The 23,696-nt window shown below is 45.0% G+C and overlaps 1 protein-coding gene across 4 annotated transcripts in view; it reads left to right on the top strand.

The window, feature by feature from the left end:
- CECR2 (CECR2 histone acetyl-lysine reader) overlaps positions 1 to 23,696 on the top strand; it is a 203,971-nt gene that overhangs the window by 102,824 nt on the left and 77,451 nt on the right. For all 4 annotated transcript variants that reach the window (XM_073007087.1, XM_073007090.1, XM_073007088.1 and 1 more), the window contains exon 2: positions 17,056 to 17,150. In XM_073007087.1, coding sequence (XP_072863188.1) covers positions 17,056 to 17,150 — 95 coding nt within the window. The remainder of the gene's footprint in view (positions 1 to 17,055; positions 17,151 to 23,696) is intronic.

Below are 23,696 nucleotides of genomic sequence, written 5' to 3'. Positions count from 1 at the left end.
TGTGATGGGATTCGGTGGGAGTGAAGAAACCATGCCTATTCCAACAAAAGAAACAACATGAGTCAAGACTGGGAAGTGCCTGTTACTTTTTTTTTTTTGGGAAATGGAGTCTCACCCAGGCTGGAGTGCAATGGCGTGACCTTGGCTCACTGCAACCTCCACCTCCCGGGTTCAAGCAATTCTCCTCCCTCAGGCTCCTGAGCAGCTGGGACTGCAGGTGCACACCACCACACCCGGCTTATTTTTGTATTTTTAGTAGAGATGGGGTTTCACCATGTTGGTTACCTTGTGATCTACCCGCCTCCGCCTCCCAAAGTGCTGGGACTACAGACGTGAGCCACCGTGCTTGGCAGTACCTGTTACTTTTTTTTCAGATACAGATCTTAGCCAAGTGTGGTGGCTCACACCTGTAATCCCAGCACTTTGGGAGGCCAAGGTGGGCAGATCACGAGCTCAGGAGACGGAGACCATCCTGGCTAACACGGTGAAACCCTGTCTCTACTAGTCTCTACTAAAAATACGGAAAATTACCCGGGCATGGTGGCGGGCACCTGTAGTCCCAGCTACTGGGGAGGCTGAGGCAGGAGAATGGCGTCACCCGGGAGGTGGAGCTTGCAGTGAGCCGAGATCACGCCACTGCACTCCAGGCTGGGAAACAGAGCGAGACTCCCTCTCAGGGAAAAAAAAAAAAAAAAAAAAAGAAAGAAAGAAAAAAGATAAAGATCTTGATACTGAGGTGGTGTAGGTTGAGGTCATTTGGGGAGGCTTTGAATGTTAAGCTGAAGATACACACTCAATTTGTTGAATTGCAAAGAGTCTTTGGAGGCTTCTACACAAAAGCAATATTGTCAGAATTGAATTTAAGCCAATTTAATCGTGCAGAGGTTTAGTCTGTATTGGATATGGGGAACCAGTTTGAAAGTCCTGGTGAGAAGTTTACGTCATCAAAACCTGCTTTCCGATGCCAGCCGCAGTGGCTCACGCCTGTAATCCCAGTTCTTTGGGAGGCCGAGGCAGGTGGATCACTTGAGGTCAGGAGTTCAAGATCAGCCTGACCAACATGGAGAAACCGAGTACAGAATTAGCCAGGCATGGTGGTGCATGCCTGTAATCTCAGCTACCTGGGAGGCTGAGACAGGAGAATCACTTGAACCTGGGAGGCGGAGGTTGCAGTGAGCTGAGATCGTGCCATTGCACCCCAGCCTGGGCAACAAGAGGGAAACTCCATCTACAAAAAACAAAACAAAACAAACAAACAAAAATCCCCGCCTGTCTTAGTCCATTCCTGCTGCTATTAACAGAAATACCTTTTCTGACAGGTCTGGCGGCTAGGACGTTACACAAACGGCCCCAGCGGATTCAGTGTCTGGTGAGGGCCTGTTCCATCAGCGGCATCTTCTCACAGTGCTGTTACACAGCAGAAGAGATGGAATGGTCAGGCAGCTATCTGGAGCCTCTTTCATAGGGATTTTAATCCCATCCGGCAGTGCAAGAACCCTTATGACTTAGTCACTTCCCAGAAGCCCTACCTCTTGTACCACCACAGTGAATTTTGGAAGACACAAACCATAGCAGTGTCCATATTAGAGCAGTGACAGTAGAGATAGAAAGACATGGGTTTAAGAATACTCAAGATGGGCCGGGCACGGTGACTCGCGCCCGTAATCCCAGCACTTTGGGAGGCCAAGGTGGGCGGATCATGAGGATCATCAGAAGATCAAGACCATCTTCGCTGACACGGTGAAACCCCGTCTCTACTAAAAAATACCAAAAATTAGCCGGGCATGGTGGCGGGCGCCTGTAGTCCCAGCTCCTCGGGAGGCGGAGCTTGCAGTGAGCCGAGATCGCACCACTGCACTCCAGCCTGGACGACAGAGCGAGACTCCGTCTCAAAAAAGAAAAGAAAAAAACATACTCAAAGTGGAGCTTTTCTTCATCACCGCGTGCTCTTTGACACTCTGTAGACCTAAAGAAGTGGTTCTCTCTAGCTGGTGTCTTAAATCCATGGGTCAGCTTAAGCTTCCCGCAGAGAGCAACACCTGTATTTATTTGCTCTGCTAATGAACACACGTTGAGCATCCCTAAACCACCACAGCTGGTCTCCGTTTTTGAGCACTGACATGATACCACAAGTGGAAAATTCCACCCCGACCTTCTATGACAGGTTGCAGTCCAAACACAGAGAAAACTGTTTCATGCGCAGAATTATTTAAAATATTGCGTAAAGTTACCTTCAGGTTATGTGTATGAGATGCATATGAAATATAAATGAATTTCATATTTAGACTTGGGTCTCATCCCCATACCTCATTTTGTATATGAAAATATCCCAAAATTTTAAAAAATGTGAAATCCAAAATGCTTCTGTTCCCATGCATTTTGGATAAGGGATGCTTAACCTGTAGTTACAGATTTAATTTCAGGAGAAAATAGTTTTCACAGACTAGGTAATTTTTAAACTATTTCATAGGAAACTTCAGTGTAGCCAGAAAATGTTTCAGATGCCTTATTGTCATGATACGCTTTTTAGTATTCATATTTTTCCTTATTGTCCCTTCTAATGGCTAGAATTTAGGGCATTTCTTACTAGGGTGTATGTTTAAACCCATTTATGGCTGAGGTTGCAATTATTTGAATTTTTGCAATCAGACCTCGGCAATGACCTTGAGCAGTAGGATATGAGTAACTCCTACATACTTAGCGTTCCAATAATGGAAACCTAGGCATAAATAGGTTAACCTCATTTGTTAAGTTGAGATTCTTGGATTGTGGGAACTGGCTAACTAATTTTTAAAAATACTTACTAAAGCCGGGCACGGTGGCTCACGCCTGTAATCCCAGCACTTTGGGAGGCCGAGGCGGGTGGATCACGAGGTCAGGAGTTCAAGGCCAGCCTGGCCAAGATGGTGAAACCCTATCTCTACTAAAAATCAAAAATTAGCCAGGTGTGGTGGCGGGCGCCTGTAATCCCAGCTACTCGTAAAGCCGAGGCAGAGAATTGCTTGAACCTGGGAGGCGGAGGTTGCGGTGAGCTGAGATCGCGCCACTGTACTCTAACCTAGGCAATACAGCAAGACTCCGTCTCAAAAAAAATTTAGTAAATACTCGCTGTGGGCGAATACAATTTTGGGGAAACAGCCACAAACCCAAAATAGACAAAGCTCCTCAAGGAGTTCACTTAATAATGGTGGAAGACAGAAAATAAATGCATATAATAAATAGCTGGTAAGTTACTTAGAAAAATAAAACAGAGTAGAGGGACGAGACAGTGACTGGACCTACAGAAAGTGAGGGAGAGGGTATTCCAGGCAGAGCCTAGTGCAGAGGCCTCAGGCGGGAGTGCTGAGTATGTTTGAGGAGCAGGTAAGGGGCCAGTATGAGGTAGGGAGTTAATCAAGGATGAGAGTAGTGAGAAGCGAAGTTAGCGTCTCAGCAGGAGGCTGCACAAGGTGAGGTCTTAGAGGTCATATAAACTTTGGATTTAATTCTAAAGGAGACATTGGTACAAAGGGGTGGAATGCTCCGACTAACTTCGAAGGCTCACTAGCTATTGCTATGAGGAGCAGACAGAGAGAGGCAGGGAGTTTGGTTAGGAAGCTTTTAAATGGATGAAGCTCAGACAAATGGGTCGTGGAGATGGCGTGAGAAGAGAGGGGTTTCTGAATCTCTTTTGAATAGAGTCATCAGGATTTGTTAATTGACTAGATGTGAGAAGAGAGAAAAAGGGAAGAGTCGAGGATGCCTCAAGTTTTCGCTGGAGCAACCAGAGAACTACGTCGTTTACTGAGATTGGGGAGTTAGAGGGAATGAGGTTTGAAGAGGTGAGATCCAGAGCTCAGTTTGGTTCTGTTAAATTTGCACTACCTGTTTGTCATTCATCGCTGACATCAGGGACGGGCACTGGGATGAGGGGACTCTGGAGTTGAGGAGAGGTGGGGAGGTGTAATGAGAGCCAGCCTAATAGATGGGATTTTGAGCCCTGATGCTGAAGGAGCTATCAAGGGTCCGTGGGTGTAGAACGGAAAGGGAAGGAAGGAGAGCAGGGAAAAGAAGAGGCTCAAGGGCTGGTTCTCCAACAGTAGAGTTGGAGGGTTAGGGTGAGGAAAACAGCAAAGATGGAAAAGAAATAGCAGTGGGGTGGTGGGTGGGTGTGTCCTGAAAGCCAAGAGAAGAAATATTTTAAGATAGAATCATCAACTAACTTAAACGCTGCTGTTAAACTTACTATGATGAAGGCTGAGAACCATTTGTTAAATTTGGCTTGGTTGCAGTGCAGTGGTGGGAATGAAAATTTGTTTGCCTCACTAATACTGGCATTAAGATTTTGTATAGAGGTTTTTGTTACCATCTCTGAGGTTTCAAGTCATTTTAATGACGTTTCACTAGTGAACTGCCTCATCGGTTGAGACAGATAATTACTTAGGCAGGAACTTCTTTCCTTTAGGCCAACTGATGAAATTTCTTGACTAGTATCAAGTTTAAAAAGGTGTCCACGGCCGGGCGCGGTGGCTCAAGCCTGTAATCCCAGCACTTTGGGAGGCCGAGATGGGCGGATCACGAGGTCAGGAGATCGAGACCATCCTGGCTAACACAGTGAAACCCCGTCTCTACTAAAAACACAAAAAACTAGCCGGGCGAAGTGGCGGGCGCCTGTAGTCCCAGCTACTCGGGAGGCTGAGGCAGGAGAATGGCGTAAACCCGGGAGGCGGAGCTTGCAGTAAGCTGAGATCCGGCCACTGCACTCCAGCCCGGGCGACAGAGCAAGACTCCGTCTCAAAAAAAAAAAAAAAAAAGGTGTCCACATAAGAAAATTCCTAGTTCTTAATAAGTGGTCAAAGAAGTGGCCATATTCTCCCTGCTGCTTATCTCTGATGATTAGGGTTTGACAGAGGGCATCTTTGCTCTGCCACCCTCACTACCTTGGCCCAGTTCAGTTAATATTGGCAGCTACCAACATTTGTTATGCTTATTACATTTTTAAGGAATAAAAGTCTTTTTTTTCTTTTGAGGCAAGGTCTCTCTCTTCTCTGCTTGGTTGTTCAGGCTGGAGTACAGAGGCGTGCTCATAGCTCACTGCAGCCACGAACTCCTGGACTCAAGCAGTGCTCCCTCCGCAGCCTCCTGAATAGCTTGGACTGGAGGCACGCACCCCCATATCTAGCTAATTTAAAAAATTTTTTTGTAGAGATGAGATCTCACAAAGTTGCCAGGCTGGTCTTAAACTCTGGACTCAAGCAATCCTCCCACTTCAATCCCCCAAAGCACTGGGATTACATCCATGAGCCGTCGTGCCCATTCTAGAACTTCCTTTCGAAGGGGAGTATTGATGTACAGTTTTTGAGAGCACATCAGCCTGTCTATTAAGTTTTTGAGTGTACTTCTGATAATATTTTCTGAAAATTTTTCTAAGTCACAATTTCTCATTCACTTGACAGTTGGGTATTTGACCTGTAAGTAGGTGCACATTCATGATCATTAAAACACCAATACTTAAATATTTATATTTAAACTTGTTTTGTTTTGTTTTGTTTTGTTTGAGACTGAGTCTCCCAGGCTGGAGTACAGTGGCACAGTCTTGGCTCACTGCAATCTCCACCTCCTGAATTCAAGTGATTCTCATGCCTCAGCCTCCCTAGTAGCTGGGATTACAGTCATTCACCACCTATTTTTTCTTTTTTTTGTTTTTGAGACGGACTCTTGCTCTGTCTCCCAGGCTGGAATGCAGCGGTGCAATCTCGGCTCACTGCAACCTCCACCTCCTGGATTCAAACGATTCTCCTGGCTCAACCTCCCTAGTAGCTGGGATTACAGGCACCTGCCACCATGCCCAGCTAATTTTTGTATTTTTAGTAGAGACAGGGTTTCACCATCTTGGCCAGGCTGGTCTTGAAAGCCTGACCTCGTGATCCACCCACCTCAGCCTCCCAAAGTGCTGGGATCACAGGCCTGAGCCATCACACCCAGCCTAATTTTTGTATTTTTAGTAGAGACAGGGTTTTGCCATGTTGGTCAGGCAGGTCTTGAACTCCTGTCCTCAAACAGTCCAGCCACCTCGGCCTCCCAAATTGCTGGAATTACAGGCATGAGCCACTGCACCCTGCCTAAAGTGATTTGAATAATGAGAATACAACGCATGCTGTTGAATCCTCAGAACATGTATTGAACATGGTAAAGTACCCCCCCACACACACTCCTTTATTTATTTATTTAGATTATTATTTTGAGACAGAGTCTTGCTCCATCACCCAGGCTGGAGTGCAGTGGCATAATCTCATCAGCTCACTGCAACCTCCGCCTCCCAGGTTTAAGCAATTCTCCTGCCTCAGCCTCCTGAGTAGCTGGGATTACAGGCACATGCCACTATGCCAGCTAATTTTTTATATTTTTAGTAGAGACAGAGTTTCGCTATATTGACCAGGCTGGTCTTGATCTCCTGGTCTCCCAGAGTGCTGGGATTACAGACATGAGCCAGAGTGCCTGGCCTTCCCCTCCTTTTAAAATGGATTCAATCAGGTGACCTCTGTAAACATCCATAACCTGCATTGATTGAGGTTGTTTTCAGGCTATTTATTGTCATTTCGCTAATTTCTTTAAGCATGCAAATTTCTATTACTCAAAATTAAAACAATTGAATTAGCATCTTAGAAGAAACTTTGTAAGCATTTGGATTGAAGGTAACTCTATTTTGTGAGAGATAATTATCTGTAAAGTGATGCTATTAATACCTACTTCTAAGGGTTTTGTGCAGAGTAAATAAGCTAAAGATTGGAAACCTGCTATCTGTCCCCAAGATGGTAACTGCTATTATTACTTAAAACCTTGCTTGCTCTTTTTTTTTTTTTGAGAGGGAGTCTTGCTGTGTTGCCCCGGCTGGAGTGCAGTGGTGCTATCTCAGCTCACCTCAACCTGCGCCTCCTGGGTTCAAGCAATTCTCCTGCCTCGGCCTCCTGAGTAGCTGGGATTACAGGCACATGCCACCAAGCCCGGCTAATTTTTGTATTTTTTTTTTTTTTTGAGACGGAGTCTCGCTCTGCTGCCCTGGCTGGAGTGCAGTGGCCGGATCTCAGCTCACTGCAAGCTCCGCCTCCCGGGTTCACGCCATTCTCCTGCCTCAGCCTCCCGAGTAGCTGGGACTACAGGCGCCCGCCATCTCGCCCGGCTAGTTTTTTGTATTTTTTAGTAGAGACGGGGTTTTGCCGTGTCAGCCAGGATGGTCTCGATCTCCTGACCTCGTGATCCGCCCGTCTTGGCCTCCCAAAGTGCTGGGGTTACAGGCTTGAGCCACCGCACCCGGCCAATTTTTGTATTTTTAGTAGAGACGGGGTTTCACATGTTGGTCAGGCTGGTCTCGAACTCCTGACCTCGTGATCCGCCCGCCTCGGCCTCCCAAAGTGCAGGGATTACAGGCGTGAGCCACTGCGCCTGGCCAAAACCTTTCATTTTTTTTCCTTTACATTCAGTGTTTCTCTCTTCCTTGTGCCTGTATGTGCTTGTGCGTAGCTATGCTGCAGTAACAAGCAGTCCTAGAAGCTCAGTACTTAGCAGCCACAGAAACATGGGGGGTGTGTCCATAAAGTTTTTCCAGATCAGCTGTTGACTCTGCGCTGTCTTCCTTCTGCTTTCTAGATTAAAGGAGCAGTTCCTATTTGGGATAAAGGGAAAACAGCTATACTTGAACAGTGTGATAATCGTTTCAGGTTCTGCTCAGAGGTGGCATATGTCACTTCACTCATATTTCATTGGCCAGAACATTTTCATGAGCAAGCCATATGAACAAGTCTGATGTCAGTGAGGATGGGCAGCATAATCCTCTTATGAGAAGCCAGTGAACAATCGGAAGACGTGTGAGATCTCTCTCAGCTGGGTGACGCGCTTTGAGGAACGTATCTGTAGATGCCATGAAAGCCTTAGGACAGGACTCGGTGAGCCCCACAGCGATAACAAAGGGGAGGGACTGAGATCCAGTGCTTACTTCCCGAGCAGATTCCCCAATCTGCCTGATCATCAGATGCACTCGGGGCACTTTTTACAGGGTCCTGGGGCCGGGCGCGGTGGCTCAGGCCTGTAATCCCAGCGCTTTGGGAGGCTGAGGCAGGAGGATTGTTTGAGGCCAGGAGTTGAAGACCAGCCTGGGCAACACAGTGAGATCCCATCTCTACAAAATTTTTTTTTTTTTTTAATTAGCTGAGTTTGTTGGTGCATGTGTGTAGTCCCAGGTCCTCAGAGGCTGATGTGGATCACTTGAGCCTGGGAGGTCGAGGCTGCAATGAGATCATACCACTGCATTTCAGCCTGAGTGACAGAGCGAGAACCCTGTCTCCAAAAAAACCAGCAACCCCCAGCCCCCTGATAACCATTAGGTCCCCGAATTTTATTTCTTGTATTTAAAATTGGATATATAACTGTCTTAGTCCATACTGTTTTGCCATAACGAAATATCACAGACTGAGTAATTTATAAAGAAAAGAAATGTATTTCTCCTAGTTCTTCAGGCTGGGAAATCCAGTATCAGAGTGCCAGCGTCTGGTGAGGGCTGTTGGTGTGGCACGGGGAGGCAGGAGGATGAGAAGGTGCGAGGAAGTGAGCAAGACCGCAAAACTCATTTGCAAAGGAAACCACTTTCTTGATAACTACCCCACTCCCAAGATGGCATTAATCCTTATTCAGAGCCCCCCTGACCCAAGTTAGGCACCACCTTCCTACACTGTTGCACTGGGGATTAGCTTTCTAGTACTTGAGCTTTGGGGGACACACTGAGACCAGCAGTACTTTTCATGGCCCTCACGTTTACCTGCCATTCAACACACACCACCCTTCCAGTATTAGGAGTTGAGAATCAGAAGGGAAAGCATTCGTTTTGCCGGGGTCATTTCTCCCAGGGCTGATGAAGTATTCTTGGCCCACGACAGTGGTCATCACTGTCTCTCCCCCAGCAGGGGGGATGATTACTGCCAGTTCTTTATCTGGGGACCTCTTTCCCATGAAGGACAGCATACAGCGCATCCTCTTTTGATGATAACACTCTTTTGTTCAGTAAGAATCCAGTTCTCTTTCCTTCACTATAATCCTACCCGGGCTGTTCCTAGTTGTCCTACCTGCCCAGATTTCTTCTTGATTGGATTTCAGGCATGTCTGGAAATCTTCATTCATACGCTCACCTTAGCATTTCTTCCTTGGCGGTGACCTGCATGTTGCTGGAGTGCTGTGCTGTTGCCCTCTTCTCTGCTGGCTCCTGCTGGCCTTTCAGCCGTTGCTGTCTTCATAGCAGCATGCCTCTGCCGTGGCGTCCATCACATTGCCTGAAAAAGGTTACTGTTTTTTTGCCTGGCCTCCCTTCTAGATCTTTGCTACTTGAGGGCAGGGTCCTCTTTTTCTTCTCTGTGTCCCCAGCACGTAACACAGAGCCTGGCACATGGTATGTCTTCAGATACCACGACTGCCTTTCTGCTTGTGTGGCTTCCCACTATCACAGGTCCATAAGATGCTGAGCTGATTGAATTGATTCAGTCACAGGAACCTACCACACTCACAGACAAACACACTGAAATTGTATATAAAATTTTCTGTGGGCCAGGCATGGCGGCTCATGCCTGTAATCCCAACACTTTGGGAGGCTGAGGTGGGCAGATGATTTGAGGTCAAGAGTTCGAGGCCAGCCTGACCAACATGGTGAAACCCCATCTCTACTAAAAATACAAAAAAATAGCTGGCGATGGTGGTACATGACTGTAGTCCCAGCTTCTCGGGTGGCTGGGGCTGGAGAATCGCTTGAACTCGAGAGGTGGATTTTGCAATGAGCCAAGATAGTTAAAAAAAAAAAATATATATATATATATATATATATATATATGCATGCACATTTTTATCATTTTTACACAGGAGACCAGGACACAATCATGTAAGAGCATCCAGACCTAGAACATTGGAAGATGAAGTCCCATGTTAAACTTCTAGGACCTTATCTCTGGCATCACTCACCATCCCCCCCACCTTTTATCTCCCCTATTTCTGTTTATCCGTTAAAGATACTATAATGCTTTCTTTTCCTGGACAGGATTAAAACTTAACTAAAATTTTCCTTGTCCGTTTTTCTCCATCTACAGTTAGTTGCAAAACCCTATTGACTGTATATCTGAAACTGTTCTTTCATCATTTCTTTCCATTTCCGCTGTCATTTCTAGCATTGGCCCCGTCACCTCTTCCCAAACTAGACCAGGGTTCTTCTCGCCCTCCAGTCTCTCCCTAACAGTGTGATCTGCAGACCACATCCAACCTTCCAAGTTTGATAATTCTTTCTTTTCCTTGTTCAAAGTCTTTGGTGACTCCCCAGTACCCACACAATTTCCAACTAATTCAGCAGTGATCTCCTAGTAGCAGAGAATGGTGATTCCAAACCTCAGAGGCCTGGAGCTAGATTCCAAAGCAGCTCTGAACATCAATTCTCTAATGACACATCTCATTTTATCTTTAAGAGTCATGCAAGTATTTAAGGTAAAAATATCCTCCCAAACAACAAGCAACAACAACACAAAGTCAAAGTCTCTAGGAACCTATGCCATTTTTACCCTGTGGCTTTTTATATTCCAGCCACACACCGTGGAACCCAGGGAACACTCACATCCTAATTGGAAAATGGGGTCTAAGCGATGAAATCCAGATGACTCTGTCTGGTATCTGAGGCTGTGTGGTATCTGAGGCTGTGTCTGTGGTCAGCTGCGAACCTGCTTTTCCAGATTTTGTCTCTGGCCGTGCGTGTCCAGTATACTAGCCACCTAGTATAATTGTTCTAGTCACCTAGGAACTTGTGTTACGTATTGGGGAGACACCGAAGACTTTTGAACAAAGAAAAAAACAATCAAACTTGGATTCATCAAACCTAGAACATACTGCATAGTTTCCAACTTTCACAGTGCTCAGGAATTGTTAATAAGGGCTTTTTGTTGTTGTTGTTGTTGTTGTTGTTTTGTTTCTGAGACACTCTGGCTCTGTCGCCAGGCTGGAGTGCAGTGGGTGCGATCTCAGCTCACTGCGACCTCTGCCTCCCGGGTTCAAGCGATTCTTCTGCCTCAGCCTCCCCAGTAGCTGGGATTACAGGCACTCACCACCACGCCCGGCTAATTTTAGCATGTTAGTCGAGACAGGGTTTCACCATGTTGGCCAGGTGGGTCTCGAACTCCTGACCTCAGGTGATCCCCCCCGCCTCAGCCTCCCAAAGTGCTGGGATTTCAGGCGTGAGCCACCACACCTGGCCATATGGACATTTTTTAATGGGAGAAGATTCATGGAGCTTCTTCTTAGCCTTTTTAAACTTCTGGAGCCAGTTTTAGTAATTTACACGTTTGCAGAAAACCGTGTTCTAGATTTACGCATATATTGGTATAATTAATACTTTCCAGTTAACCTAATATTTTAGAGTTGTAGTCGTATTTGAGGAGGAGCTATTTTGGTTTCCTTTGGGTGTTACTCAGCATCGAGCCAGTGACACAGCTGTTTGATGGAAGGCTGAGAGGAATGACATGGTGGCAGCAAAGCAGCAACACGGACCTGGCCAGCCTTTGGGGACTCCTGGGATACATCTCTTGGCCAACCGAAAGTGTTATATAGCTGGTTTCAGGTCCCTCACCATTATACCCACTTGAGCTGATTTATACTTTACAGTGTAAATTGGCATGAGGCATGCCTTTGGGATTAAATTAATTTATACCAAGTTAGAAAGCATCAGCTGTCAAAGTCAGGGGAGCCTTCTGGAGGCCAGTGTGCTTTTTTTCTTTCTGTATTCTGAGCCCACACTCCAGGCATTCTCTCTTGGATAGCAGCTGGGACAGGCCTTCAAGAGGCCTGCTTTGCATCTCCTTTGTGTCCGCACGGTTCCGGGTCCGATACGAAGCCAGATCTTTGACAGAGATGCTACGCAGTAGTTGGTGCCTGTGCAAATTAGGAAGATTTGTAACCCTCTTAAATAAAATACAACAAACATGTTTTTTTTTTTTTTCTTTAAACATTTTCCCCCTCCTTAAATACGCTCAAAGGAATTACGGTGACCGAATGGCAGTAGTGCACATCTATGATCTCGATCCTTAATCAGAAGTTGATGAAAAGACTTTCTGTCCTTACTACCCTTTTAGCAAAAGATTAATGAAAATGTATACAGGGATTAGACACACATCAAACAAGAAAAGGTACCTGTAATGTTATTTAAGAAAAAGTGTATTAAGTGGGTTGTTAGGGTTACAATAAAGGCATTTAGCAATATCCTGCATATGTCACCTGGCTGTCTCCAGTCTGGAAATTATCTTCGTGTATGAGGCAGGCAGGACTTTACGAAGTGCAGAATGGTTAACTGCTTTTCGTAAGAGGTATGGTAAAGGCCCTGTTTCTTCTGCTTCTTCCCGCTGCTGTTCGAGGTTGGGGCTAGTCGCCTTGCTCACTTCTGAGTTCTTTTCCCAGCAGCCACTGCACGGCTCGAAGGATTTGTTGTTGAGGGTGGAGAAGGTGGAAGGATGTTGAACAGACTTTTCCCTAATGAGCTGTGATGCCAGCTGCAAAGGCGGCAAATCCTGTTACTCCCTTCAGCTACTCTCTGAAGCTGCAGAGGGGCAGTGGTAACGGGGCTCCCTGCCCTATGCTGATTAGCTGTCTTTTCTGCTGTTTTTCCCCCCTTCCTCTTCTGTCCCAGAGCATCTTGGCAAAGTTCAGATTTCTGTGCTCACAGCTCAATGCTCACAGTGAAAAGGAAATACAAAAGAGGAGGAGAGAAAGTGAGAAGAAAAAAGAGAGAAAAGGTTGGGGTGGAGATTTTTAGTAGAGTCCCTTATTGCCGTAGTCTAAGACTTAAGCTTGGGTTGAAACCTTTAAGTGGTAAAGCTTTGTAAGTAGTAACCTGGATTTCCAGATCGTTCTTGCAGATAGTTTTATTGGCACATGAACACCGCAGGCCATGTTACTAAAAGCATTTGAATTTCTGTTGTTCAGAAACCTCTGAATTTTGAGAAGGATACTCTGCTGTTTTTCCACAAACTATCATTTCGAGGAAGATGAAATAATTGTAAGGTAAATGTTTCCATGTAGCGTTTACTGTGTGCCATTGCTTCATTTAATCATTACAACCCTTGAAAACAGACACTTTGAATGTGATAAAAAATTTTTTGTAGTAAACACACTGTAAAGTGGTCAGTTCAGTAATATTAAGTAGATTCACATTGTTGTCAAACAGATATCCAAGATTTTTTCATCTTCCAAATGCCAGCCGCATATCTGAAACACCATGCCCATGAAAATATTGGGAAGACATTTTAACTGATTAGCCCACATTTTAACTGTTTGGCCATTTCTTTTATTCAGCAGGATTAAAAATAGCTTTCCCGTTTCTTTCCTTCTTGGCTGTTTTGATATAACATTCTCCCTCCGTATTTCATCACAGGATGGTGAGACCAGGGCTTGTGTTTACTGTGCCTTGGTTTATCCATTTGGTACTGACTGCGGGGGTTTATAGTTACTAAAGGGAAAGAGAAAAGGCTATGCTCTCCAGGGGTTCCTCACCTATTCTTGGTTCTCATCTTTACTGATTCTGCATTTTTAAGTTCTGCTGAGCTCCAGGGGTAAGTGCAGCGATGACTTCATGACCTCACAAGTTAGCTTGGACCTGCACATTTTTTGGTGGGTTTTCTGGGTGGCTTCTGACACATTAAACGTAGTATCATAGAGTTATATTTAAAAAACAATTTTACATTTTGAACCCTGTTCTTAATGACTTCATGAGTTACTTACTATATTCCAGGGATGGTGAAATGGGGAATATGGCAGGTAAGGGAGAAGAGATGGAATATTTAATAAAGGATGCAGAGTTCCTCTCCCTACGTGTGTCCCTTGAGAGACCATTTAAGCCTCTTCAGTTCTCCTTGGAAGAGCTAGTCCAGCATCCCTGATATTCTACTTTCCATTGTGTTCTGAAGAAAAGACATTCCTGACATTATTGCTACAATGTAGAAAACTTGTCTTGCCTCCTTGGAGGATAGTATTGGAGCTAGAACCTGGGGCAGCGCTGGTGAAAATGGCCGTGATAAAGGTGGAAGCCAGAAGAGGATGTCTGTGTGCAGAAGGCGGAGATGGAGAGAAAGGTAATTAGATTTCCTGGAAACCACATAGCAAAAGTGATCCTCTGAGGAGATGCCACATGAACTATATGGCAAACTTTATGCAGTCCCCTCCTTGGGAACACCCTCCCAGTTCTTAGCCTATCTTCTCAAATGTGGCCTTTGTTATTTATTTATTTATTTATTTATTTATTTATTTATTACTTATTTCTGTAGAGATGGGGTCTCGCAGTGTTGCTCAGCTGGTCTTGAATTCCTGGCTCTAAGCGATCCTCCCATCTCGGCCTCCAGCGTTGCCTTTATTATTTAATTTGATACTTCCATGCGTTAAAAAATCTTAGGAGAAACCAGTTAGTGCAGACTCTGTAGCACCTTCCATCACGATCCGATTGTGCTCTTAGTTTATGATGGCAGGGGAAGGAACAGAACAGGACCCATAGAAACGTGCGGAGGTGCATGGACGGCCGCCACAGTGACAGCGAGCACTGGTGGCAGCGGCGTGGGGGAGCTTGGCTGGGAAGACTTTGCAGGTAAAGTTTCTCCCCTGAAGAACTACAGTACGGTTTGGTGGAGGGACGGGATTTCCACCCAGGGACAATGATACATGTGAGGGCTTAGAGAAAAGACACAGTGGTTGGGGTGGTGGTTGTAATTGTAGAAACCATCAGGCCTTTCTAGCATGAAGAACATGGAACCGGGGGAAGCAGCTTGGTTGTGGGAAGAACACTGGACTCGGTGACCTGGGTTTCCACTCGGCTCCGTCACTGATTTGCTGAGTGCCCTTGGAGAAGCCAATTAACCTTTCTGGAACTAGTTTATCATCTTCTTGTTGTTTTTTCTCCCTTGAAAGAGACAGAGTCTTGCTGTGTTGGCCAGGCTGGTCTCAAACTCCTGGGCTCAGTGAGCCTCCTACCTCAGCCTCCCAAGTATCTGGGACTGTAGGCATGCGCCACCACACCCGGCTAGTTTCTACATCTTTAAATTGAGAGAATGGAAATATGTGATCTGTAGTTTCATTTCCGGCTCTAACTGATTCTGACTTCCTATCCAATGAGATGGCCTGGGACTTTTTGCTTTGAGGATTTCGCTTCTGTTATAAGTCACTGGGAGGCTTACCCAGTGCCCAGCTTAAAACATGAGCCGATCAAGTCTTCCGTCACCTCGGCTGGCCTTTACTTCTGGCAGATCTTGAATTCCTGTTTCTCCTTTCTCTCGTTTAGTAAGTCCTTCAGAACCTTCCTCCTGCGCTGCTGCTTGGGCTAACATCTCCCCTCCCACCCTCCACCACTAGAATTCCTTGTATATACACAGCAGCTAGATTAGTCTCACTTTGCCTCTCCTCTATAGAAATAAACTGAGGTGGATCTCCATTGTCTCCCGAAGAAAGGCCAAACTCATTAGCTGGGTATTCAGGATCGCCTGTCAATCTCAGCTCACATTACTCCCCTCCACATAATCTACAGAATAGTTAAACTGAACCTAATATCCTCCTGCACCTGGTCATGCCCTGCCTCTCTCCCCATTGTCACTCGGTCACAATTCCCATCTCACGAAATCTCCCAGGCTTCCACAGCAGAAGAAACCCTTTTCTTCTCAGCTCCCATAGCGTGCTCTCTGTACCTGCCGGTACTGATTGGTTTGTGTTTTTTGTTTGTTTGAGACAGTGTCTCACTCTGTCGCCCGGCCTGGAGTACGCTGGCATGATCTCATTTCACTGCAGTCGCCACCTCCTGGGTTCAAGCGATTCTTGGGTCTCAGCCTCAGTAGCTGGGATCACAGGTGCATGCCACCGCACCTGGCTAATTTTTGTATTTGTAGTAGAGACAGGGTTTGACCATGTTGGCCAGGCTGGTCTTGATCCCTAGACCTCAAGTGAGCCACCATGCCTGGCCAGAGCCATATTATTTCTATATGAGAAGCAAACCACCCTGTTTTGTGTCTGCTACCATGTAATCGCGTTAAGATCAGAACTTGCATCTTACGCACATCTCGTACTTTTCAGAACCATTAATAAGACTGTCAAAAGTTTGGTTTTTCAGGGGATTATTGATCTGGTTATGAGCAAGTCAAACCATAGGGAGCAGACTCTCGGGAAATGATTTGCATGCAGAAGATTGCATCCTGGTTGAAAGAATGCGGGCAAACTTTTCTACTACGAGACCTCATGACCTAGAAAATACTCTGTCATCTAAGAAAATACCTGCTTGTTTTGGGGTTGTTGAGAAGGGAAATAGGATCTCCTAAAGTTCCCCACCACCACTTTTTGTCCAGTGGCCCCTTTCCAAACAATTCCTTGTTGGAATACCGTGTCGAGGCAAGCTGAACCCCAAGGAAAGCAAAGACATTCACACAGACGTTACCTCATTCTGTTTAGATGATGTAAGAATAGCCTTGGTTCTCGCGATCACCTTTCATCAGCCATGTAGGTGTGGCATCCCAAAATAAAAATTGTCGTTATCGCTTACTAACACATGCTGTTCAAAATACAGTGGTTCTTTAAAGCTGTTGCAGATGGTTTATCTCTTGAGAAGATTAAGTGAATGACAAATACTTAATAAACAATTACATGAGCGCTCCTTTCCTCTCTTTTGCGATTAAAATAGAAAGCAGTACAGCACGTTTGTATTTATACTCGATTATAATCAGAGAGTTAAGCTCTTTAATTATGCAGCTAGAATTGATTTATCAAAAAGAGGTACGTGTGTTTCTACTCATGTGCAGGTAAGAGGAGTGGGGCTGGGGAGGGAGTAGTGGGAGAAATAAAACCCCAGGAAAACGAAAACGTGGAATCTGGTTGCTCTTCTCTCGCAGTAGCCAGAAGGAAGGGCAGAGCTGATCTCTGGCAAGTCGTTCAGCTACTGGAACCCTTCAGTTCTTGGGGCTTGTGCTGGCGGTAGGGAGGGGCGGTGTATTTTAAGAAATCTCTGTTTGATTTCTCAACTTCCCTCTCTCCTTTCCTCAGGAGTTAGAAGCCGCTCTTCACAGAGATGACGTGGAGTTTATCAGTGACCTGATTGCCTGCCTGCTTCAGGGCTGCTATCAACGAAGAGATATCACGTGAGTAATTCTGATCTTTCTAAGCATTTCTTTTTTATTTTTTTTGAGACAGAGTCTCGCTCTGTCACCCAGGCTGGAGTGCAGTGGCCGGATCTCAGCTCACTGCAGGCTCCGCCTCCCGGGTTCATGCCATTCTCCTGCCTCAGCCTCCCGACTAGCTGGAACTACAGGCGCCCGCCACCTCACCCAGCTAGTTTTTTTTTTTTCTGTTTTTTTTTGTATTTTTTAGTAGAGACGGGGTCTCACCGTGTTAGCCAGGATGGTCTCAATCTCCCGACCTCGACCTCGTGATCCGCCCGTCTCGGCCTCCCAAAGTGCTGGGATTACAGGCTTGAGCCACCGCGCCTGGCCCCTTTGTAAGCATTTCCTGCGCGGAGAACTAATTAACCAGCCATAGTGATGTTTCCTGTCTCCTGTGACAAACCGGAACCCATCCTTAGCCGTCATGGGACAGTGTAGATGGAGGACGTACATGTGAGTTCCCAGGCTGTATTTGGCTCATTCTGCAGTTGAGCTTTTTTATTCCATCATAATCTTTGAGTTTATTTCATTCTTACAAATCCGTATGGCTTACTCTTGGATACCCCAGCTAACATATTTTAGTGTAGAATTTCTTTTTTTTTCTTTTTTTTTTTTTTGAAGTCTTCCAACAGTTTATTAGAAAGAATGTAGACTTTTTAAAAAATCCCCACTATCATGAACATAAATTGAGGTTTTCAGCCCTGGTATAAACTGAATCAAAAAAAGAAAAAATCCAATTGTGTATGAAACATTTTTCACTCATTTGCCATACTCGACAGTGCAAATATAAATCTGGTCTAAATGTACAGACTCTCAACCAGCAATGTACAGCTTTCTTCGTCCTCCATGCTGAGATGTGAGAGCTTGAGGGTCAAACAATACCAAATGTATAGGCTTCAAAAACCATCTAAGTTAGGGCATTCTCTGGTTATAGCTAAGATACACCTGGAACACTGACAAGTGAACACTTACATAGAATAATGTGAAGTAAATTTTTTGAAAAATTGGCCGGGCGCGGTGGCTCAAGCCTGTAATCCCAGCACTTTGGGAGGCCGAGACGGGCGGATCACGAGGTCAGGAGATCGAGACCATCCTGGTGAACACGGTGAAACCCCGTCTCTACTAAAAATACAAAAAACTTGCCGGGCGCGGTGGCGGGCGCCTGTAGTCCCAGCTACTCGGGAGGCTGAGGCAGGAGAATGGCGTAAACCCGGGAGGCGGAGCTTGCAGTGAGCTGAGATCCGGCCACTGCACTCCAGCCTGGGCGACAGAGCCAGACTCCGTCTCAAAAAAAAAAAAAAAAAAAAAAAGAAAAAGAAATGTTAGTGGAACAATCCTGAAGGATAACACGAATAGCAGGTTACCAGTAAGGTGTCAGCCAATTTGTTCCAGCCACTTTTGAATCCATGTTCTATGATCTAAAATTTGGTTCTCTTTCCCTAAGCTGGGAGCTTCCTATCATGTCAGTATCTGTGTTATGAAGAAAAGGAGACTTAGGTGAGATGTTTTTATTTATCATAACAGCTACATCAATTGCCTAGGACCTCAACAGCTTCATGAAAGTGGGAAATGTTCATGCATAAGGTTATTGCCTTAGCTGACTTAAAATTGCCACATACAATGGTACATATCAACCCTTAGTGAAGCCTTTTAAAAACAAACAGGTTGAAAAATGAGTTAAAGTAGGCAAATACAGCATCTGCCTTTAGAGCTGTCAACTCAGGAATTCTCTCAATTATGAAATCTTGCAGAGAAGTTATTTTTCTTTCTCAAAATCCAGGTGATGACAATATTCCTTACTCCAGATCTAGCATTTTTGCATCATCACTGTCTTGCGAATCGTCATCTGCTCCATCTACTTCTGGTAAATCTGCATTCTCATCACCACCCATGTTATTCGTCATCTCAGAGAAACGATCAGAATTAGACCTGTCTTCATCTGAACCATCTTCCCAGTCTTTCCAGTTATCGAAGTCGACTAGTGTAGAATTCCTCCTTCTTATATTTGCCTTTTTTCTGATTTTGTTTGCAGTATTGGTAAAGTATTGCCTAAGAAATCAGAACTAGTTTTTATTACGTTTCTGTCATTTGAGTAGCTCCTGTTGGTTCCATAGCCAGCAGCAGTGATGTAATTAACTTGCAGCCGAAGCACGCTTACCCCTTAACTGCAAGGTGTAAACAGCTCTCCAGTGCCTTTGAGATGTGTAGAGACCTTGAGCAAAATGTGATGTATGGAAACAAATAAAGGAGAGTCCTGATAGGACCTCTTGTTTTGATCTTTACTTAATACACATTTCTTTGCTACGTGTCTATATAGGACAGAACTACAGGGCAAGCTCACAAAAAGGTGAGACGCAGTGGGTTTCCCAGGCTCTTGCCCTCTGGTGCCATGTAGGGGGTTTGAGTTGTTATAGTTTATGGTATGAATTTTTTTTTTTTTTTTTTTTTTGAGATGTTGTCTCGCACTGTCATCCAGGCTGGAGTGTGGTGGCGCAATCTCGGCTCACTGCAATCTCCGCCTCCCGGGTTTACGCCATTCTCCTGCCTCAGCCTCCCGAGTAGCTGGGACTACAGGCGCCCGCCACCGCGCCCGGCTGATTTTTTTGTATTTTTAGTAGAGACAGGGTTTCACCGTGTTACCCAGGATGGTCTCGATCTCCTGACCTCGTGATCCACCCGCCTCGGCCTCCCAAAGTGCTGGGATTACAGGCGTGAGCCGCTGTGCCCGGCCAGTATCCAATATTTCTGCCTTCTAATGCATTCAGTCTGTTAGGGCTGGGAAATGCTGCTTGTTGTTAATGAGCAGTAAAGTTGTATACAGGGAAAGAAAGAGATGTCAGCGCTGTTTTTCTCAGGGTGGGAGTCTGCGTTCCTAGGGGAGACTCACTGCTTCTGCACTCAGTGTAACGACATTTCCCCCTAGGATACCCGGGTTGTATTTATAAATACAAATACACATAAAGTATACCTTAGAATATTGTCTTCTGTTCTCTACTTACGATGCAGACTTGGGAGTTTGTATTTTTTAAGCACTGTTAGATTCATACCTTGTGTTTAATTCCACATTTTCATCACCTGGAATTTTTTTTCATTATAGCAATCAGTTTTCTTGGAACCACATTTTCTCTAAATGTCATTGTCAAATAATCCAGTCTGATAGCTGACAGTTATGTCTAGCTTTTAGCAGTTATAAACATATTATAATGCATAGCTTTGTACAAAATTCACCAGGTTCCTGGAAGTGCTTCACTCAGTCAAAAGATATGCCCATTTAAGATCTTCGTTTTAAGCAAGGCTTGAAGGTTTTTGCCAGGCTCCCCGTCGCAGAGGTGGTTGTGTTTTAGCCTTAGAAGATCAGTGCATGAGGAGTGTCTGCTTGCATGATCCTTGTGAGCCCTCTGTAAACAGACTAGTAGGTACTGGCAGCACAAACACTCAGCAGGTCTCTTAGAGCTCACCATTCTGACAGGGAGGTCCACTAATGATTACAGTACTGATTATATAGTTGCCAGTTATGTAATTACAATAGTAAGTGCTTAGAAATAAAAATACAACGTATTAACAGAGCATATAACCTGGGGTAAGAAAGTGACTTGTGAACTGAGCCTTCGTATATGGGCTGTTTTCTCTCATAGGATATTCCTCGATGGCAGAGTTCATCCCTCTAGTTTGTCCTTCTGTTTAAAATTGGTCTTAGCTAATTCTGCTTGTTTATTCTTCCAGATGGTGGTTACGAAGTGATGTCATGTTCTTTAAAAAATCCCCTTACCTAATCATTCTAACTAGAATCAAATAAACTTCTGAAGAAATTTGGGCAAAATTGACATTTCTGCAATATGGTCTTTTTTTTTTTTTTTTTTTTTTTTTTTGGACAGGATCTTGCTTTTTCACCCAGGCTAGGGTACAGTGGCAGGATCCTGTCTCACTGTAGCCTCGACCTCCTGGGCTCTGGCTGTCCTCCCACCTCAGCCTCCTGAGTAGCTCAGTACAGGACCGCGCCACCATTCCCGGCTGATTTTTAACAATTTTTTGTAGAGACGAAGTCTGTGTTCCCCTGGCTGGTCTTGAACTCCTGGTGTCAAGTGATCCTGCTGCCTTGGCCTCTCAAAGTGCTGGAATTACAGGTGTGAGCCACTGTGCCTTGCCCCTACAAGTATTTATTAAATAGTAGAATACTGTATCCCTATATCTGTCTTTAATTTGCACAGTTTATTGACCTTGGGTTTTTTTCTTAAGTTAATATTCTTTGGACTTTCTAGGATTATTATCTGTCTCTCTTTTCAGTGTTAATATTCGTGTCTACTTCAGGGTGTATTAGTTACCCCGTTAAGTAACAAATTATCCTAAAACTTAGCAACTTAAAACTACAAAAATTTGTAATCTTACAATTTCTATGGGTCAGGAACCTAGGCAAACCACGACTGGGTGTGTTTAGCTCAAGACGGTTTACAGGGCTATGATCAAGGTATCAGGTGACAGCAGTCATCTTGCAACTTATTACTCATGTATAATATGCACACACACACACACACACACACAAAAACACAGAAAAGTGCTCATTTCCTAGTTCTACAGCTCAATGAATTTTCACAAACTGAACACACCTGTGTAACGGAGAACCCGGACAGGAAAGAACACTACAGTCTATTTGACTTTTTTCCCTGAAGGGAATTGCCTAAAGTGATAGTTACGCTGTCCAGCCAGTGAGCTCCCACACGCAGCTACTGTGAACGGACACTCATTCTCGCCTGCAGTTCTACTTTGATCTCATTCTAAAGAAAGAGAAATTTGGATCAGTAAATGTTTACCTGTTATGCCTCCAAGACTAAGCTGTTATATGCCACTAAAAAAGTTGCTTAATTTCAGCTGGGCGCAGTGGCTCACACCTGTAGTCCCAGCACTTTGGGAGGCCGAGACTGACAATTCACTTGAGGTCAGGAGTTCGAGAGCAGTCTGGTCAACATGGTAAAACCCCGTCTCTACTAAAAATACAAAGATTAGTCAGGTGTGGTGGTGCACACCTATAGTCCCAGCCACTCAGGAGGCTGAGGTGGGAGGATTGCTTCAAGCCGGGAGATGGAGGTTACAGTGAGCTGAGATTGCTCCATTGCACTCCAGCCTGGGCGACAGAGAGAGACTCCATCTCAAAAAAAAAAAAAAAAAAAAAAAAAGAAACTTAATGTCTTTGTGCATAATTTGCCTCATCTATAAAATGGAATTAATGACAGTATTCAGTTAGGTTATTATGAGGATTAAATGAAATGATTAATGAGAGTAATCATCATGTATAGAAACACTATGCCTAGTTCCTCCAAAGGCTCAGCAGAAAACAGATTTTGACTCAGGCAACTTCCCGTATCCTTTTCCATTGTGGTTTGCATGTTTTAAAACAGGGGCCAGCAAATGTTTTCTGTAAAGGGCCAGATAATCAATACAGGCATTCATCACGTAATGTTATTTTGTTCAGTGGCAGACCTCATATACAACAGTGGTCACACGAGGTTGTGATAGAAATTAATATTTTTGTCCCCTAGAGACCTCATACACAACAGTGGTCACACGAGGTTGTGATAGAAATGAATTTTTTTTTTTTTTTTTTTTTTTTTTTTGAGACGGAGTCTCGCTCTGTCACCCAGGCTGAAGTGCAGTGGCCGGATCTCAGCTCACTGCAAGCTCCGCCTCCCGGGTTTACGCCATTCTCCTGCCTCGGCCTCCCGAGTAGCTGGGACTATAGGCGCCCACCACCTCGCCCGGCTAGTTTTTTGTGTTTTTTTGGTAGAGACGGGGTTTCACCACGTTAGTCAGGATGGTCTCGATCTCCTGACCTCGTGATCCGCCCGTCTCGGCCTCCCAAAGTGCTGGGATTACAGGCTTGAGCCACCGCGCCCGGCCAGAAATGAATATTTTTGTCCCCTAGAGATGTCGTTGCTTTTGTAACATGGTTGCACATGCATTACTCACATGGTTGTGATGCTGGTGTAAACAAACCTAGTGTATTACCAGTCACATAAAGACGTAGCACATACAGTCATGTACACTACGTCATACTTGACAGTAAACAACTCTTACTGGTTTCTGTATTTACTATGCCGTACTTTTAATCATCATTGTAGAGTGTATTCCTTCTAGTTTCGTTTAGTTTTTTTAAGACGGGGTCTCACTCTGCCACCCAGGCTGGAATGTAGTGGTGTGGCCTTGACTCCCTGCAACCTCCACCTCCTGGGTTCAAACGATCCTCCCACTTCAGCCTCACAAGTAGCTGGGACTCCAGGTGTATACTACCAGGCCCATCTAATTTCTTTATTTTGGGGTAGAGATAAGGTTTCACCATGTTGGCCAGGATGGTTTTGAACTCCTGACCACAAGTGATCTGCCTGCCTCAGCCTCCCAAAGTGCTGAGATTACACGTGTGAGCCACCAAGCCTGGCCTAGCTGTTTTGTCTATAATACACAACAGCCTCGGGCAGGTCCTTCAGAAGAGATTCCAGAAGAAGGCATTGTTATAGGAGATGACAGCACCATGCA

This window comes from Chlorocebus sabaeus, chromosome 19, assembly GCF_047675955.1.
Source record: "Chlorocebus sabaeus isolate Y175 chromosome 19, mChlSab1.0.hap1, whole genome shotgun sequence".
NCBI classification, from domain to species: Eukaryota; Metazoa; Chordata; class Mammalia; order Primates; family Cercopithecidae; genus Chlorocebus; species Chlorocebus sabaeus.
Note: the sequence above shows the minus strand (reverse complement) of the source record. Positions and strands in the feature narration are given on the sequence as shown.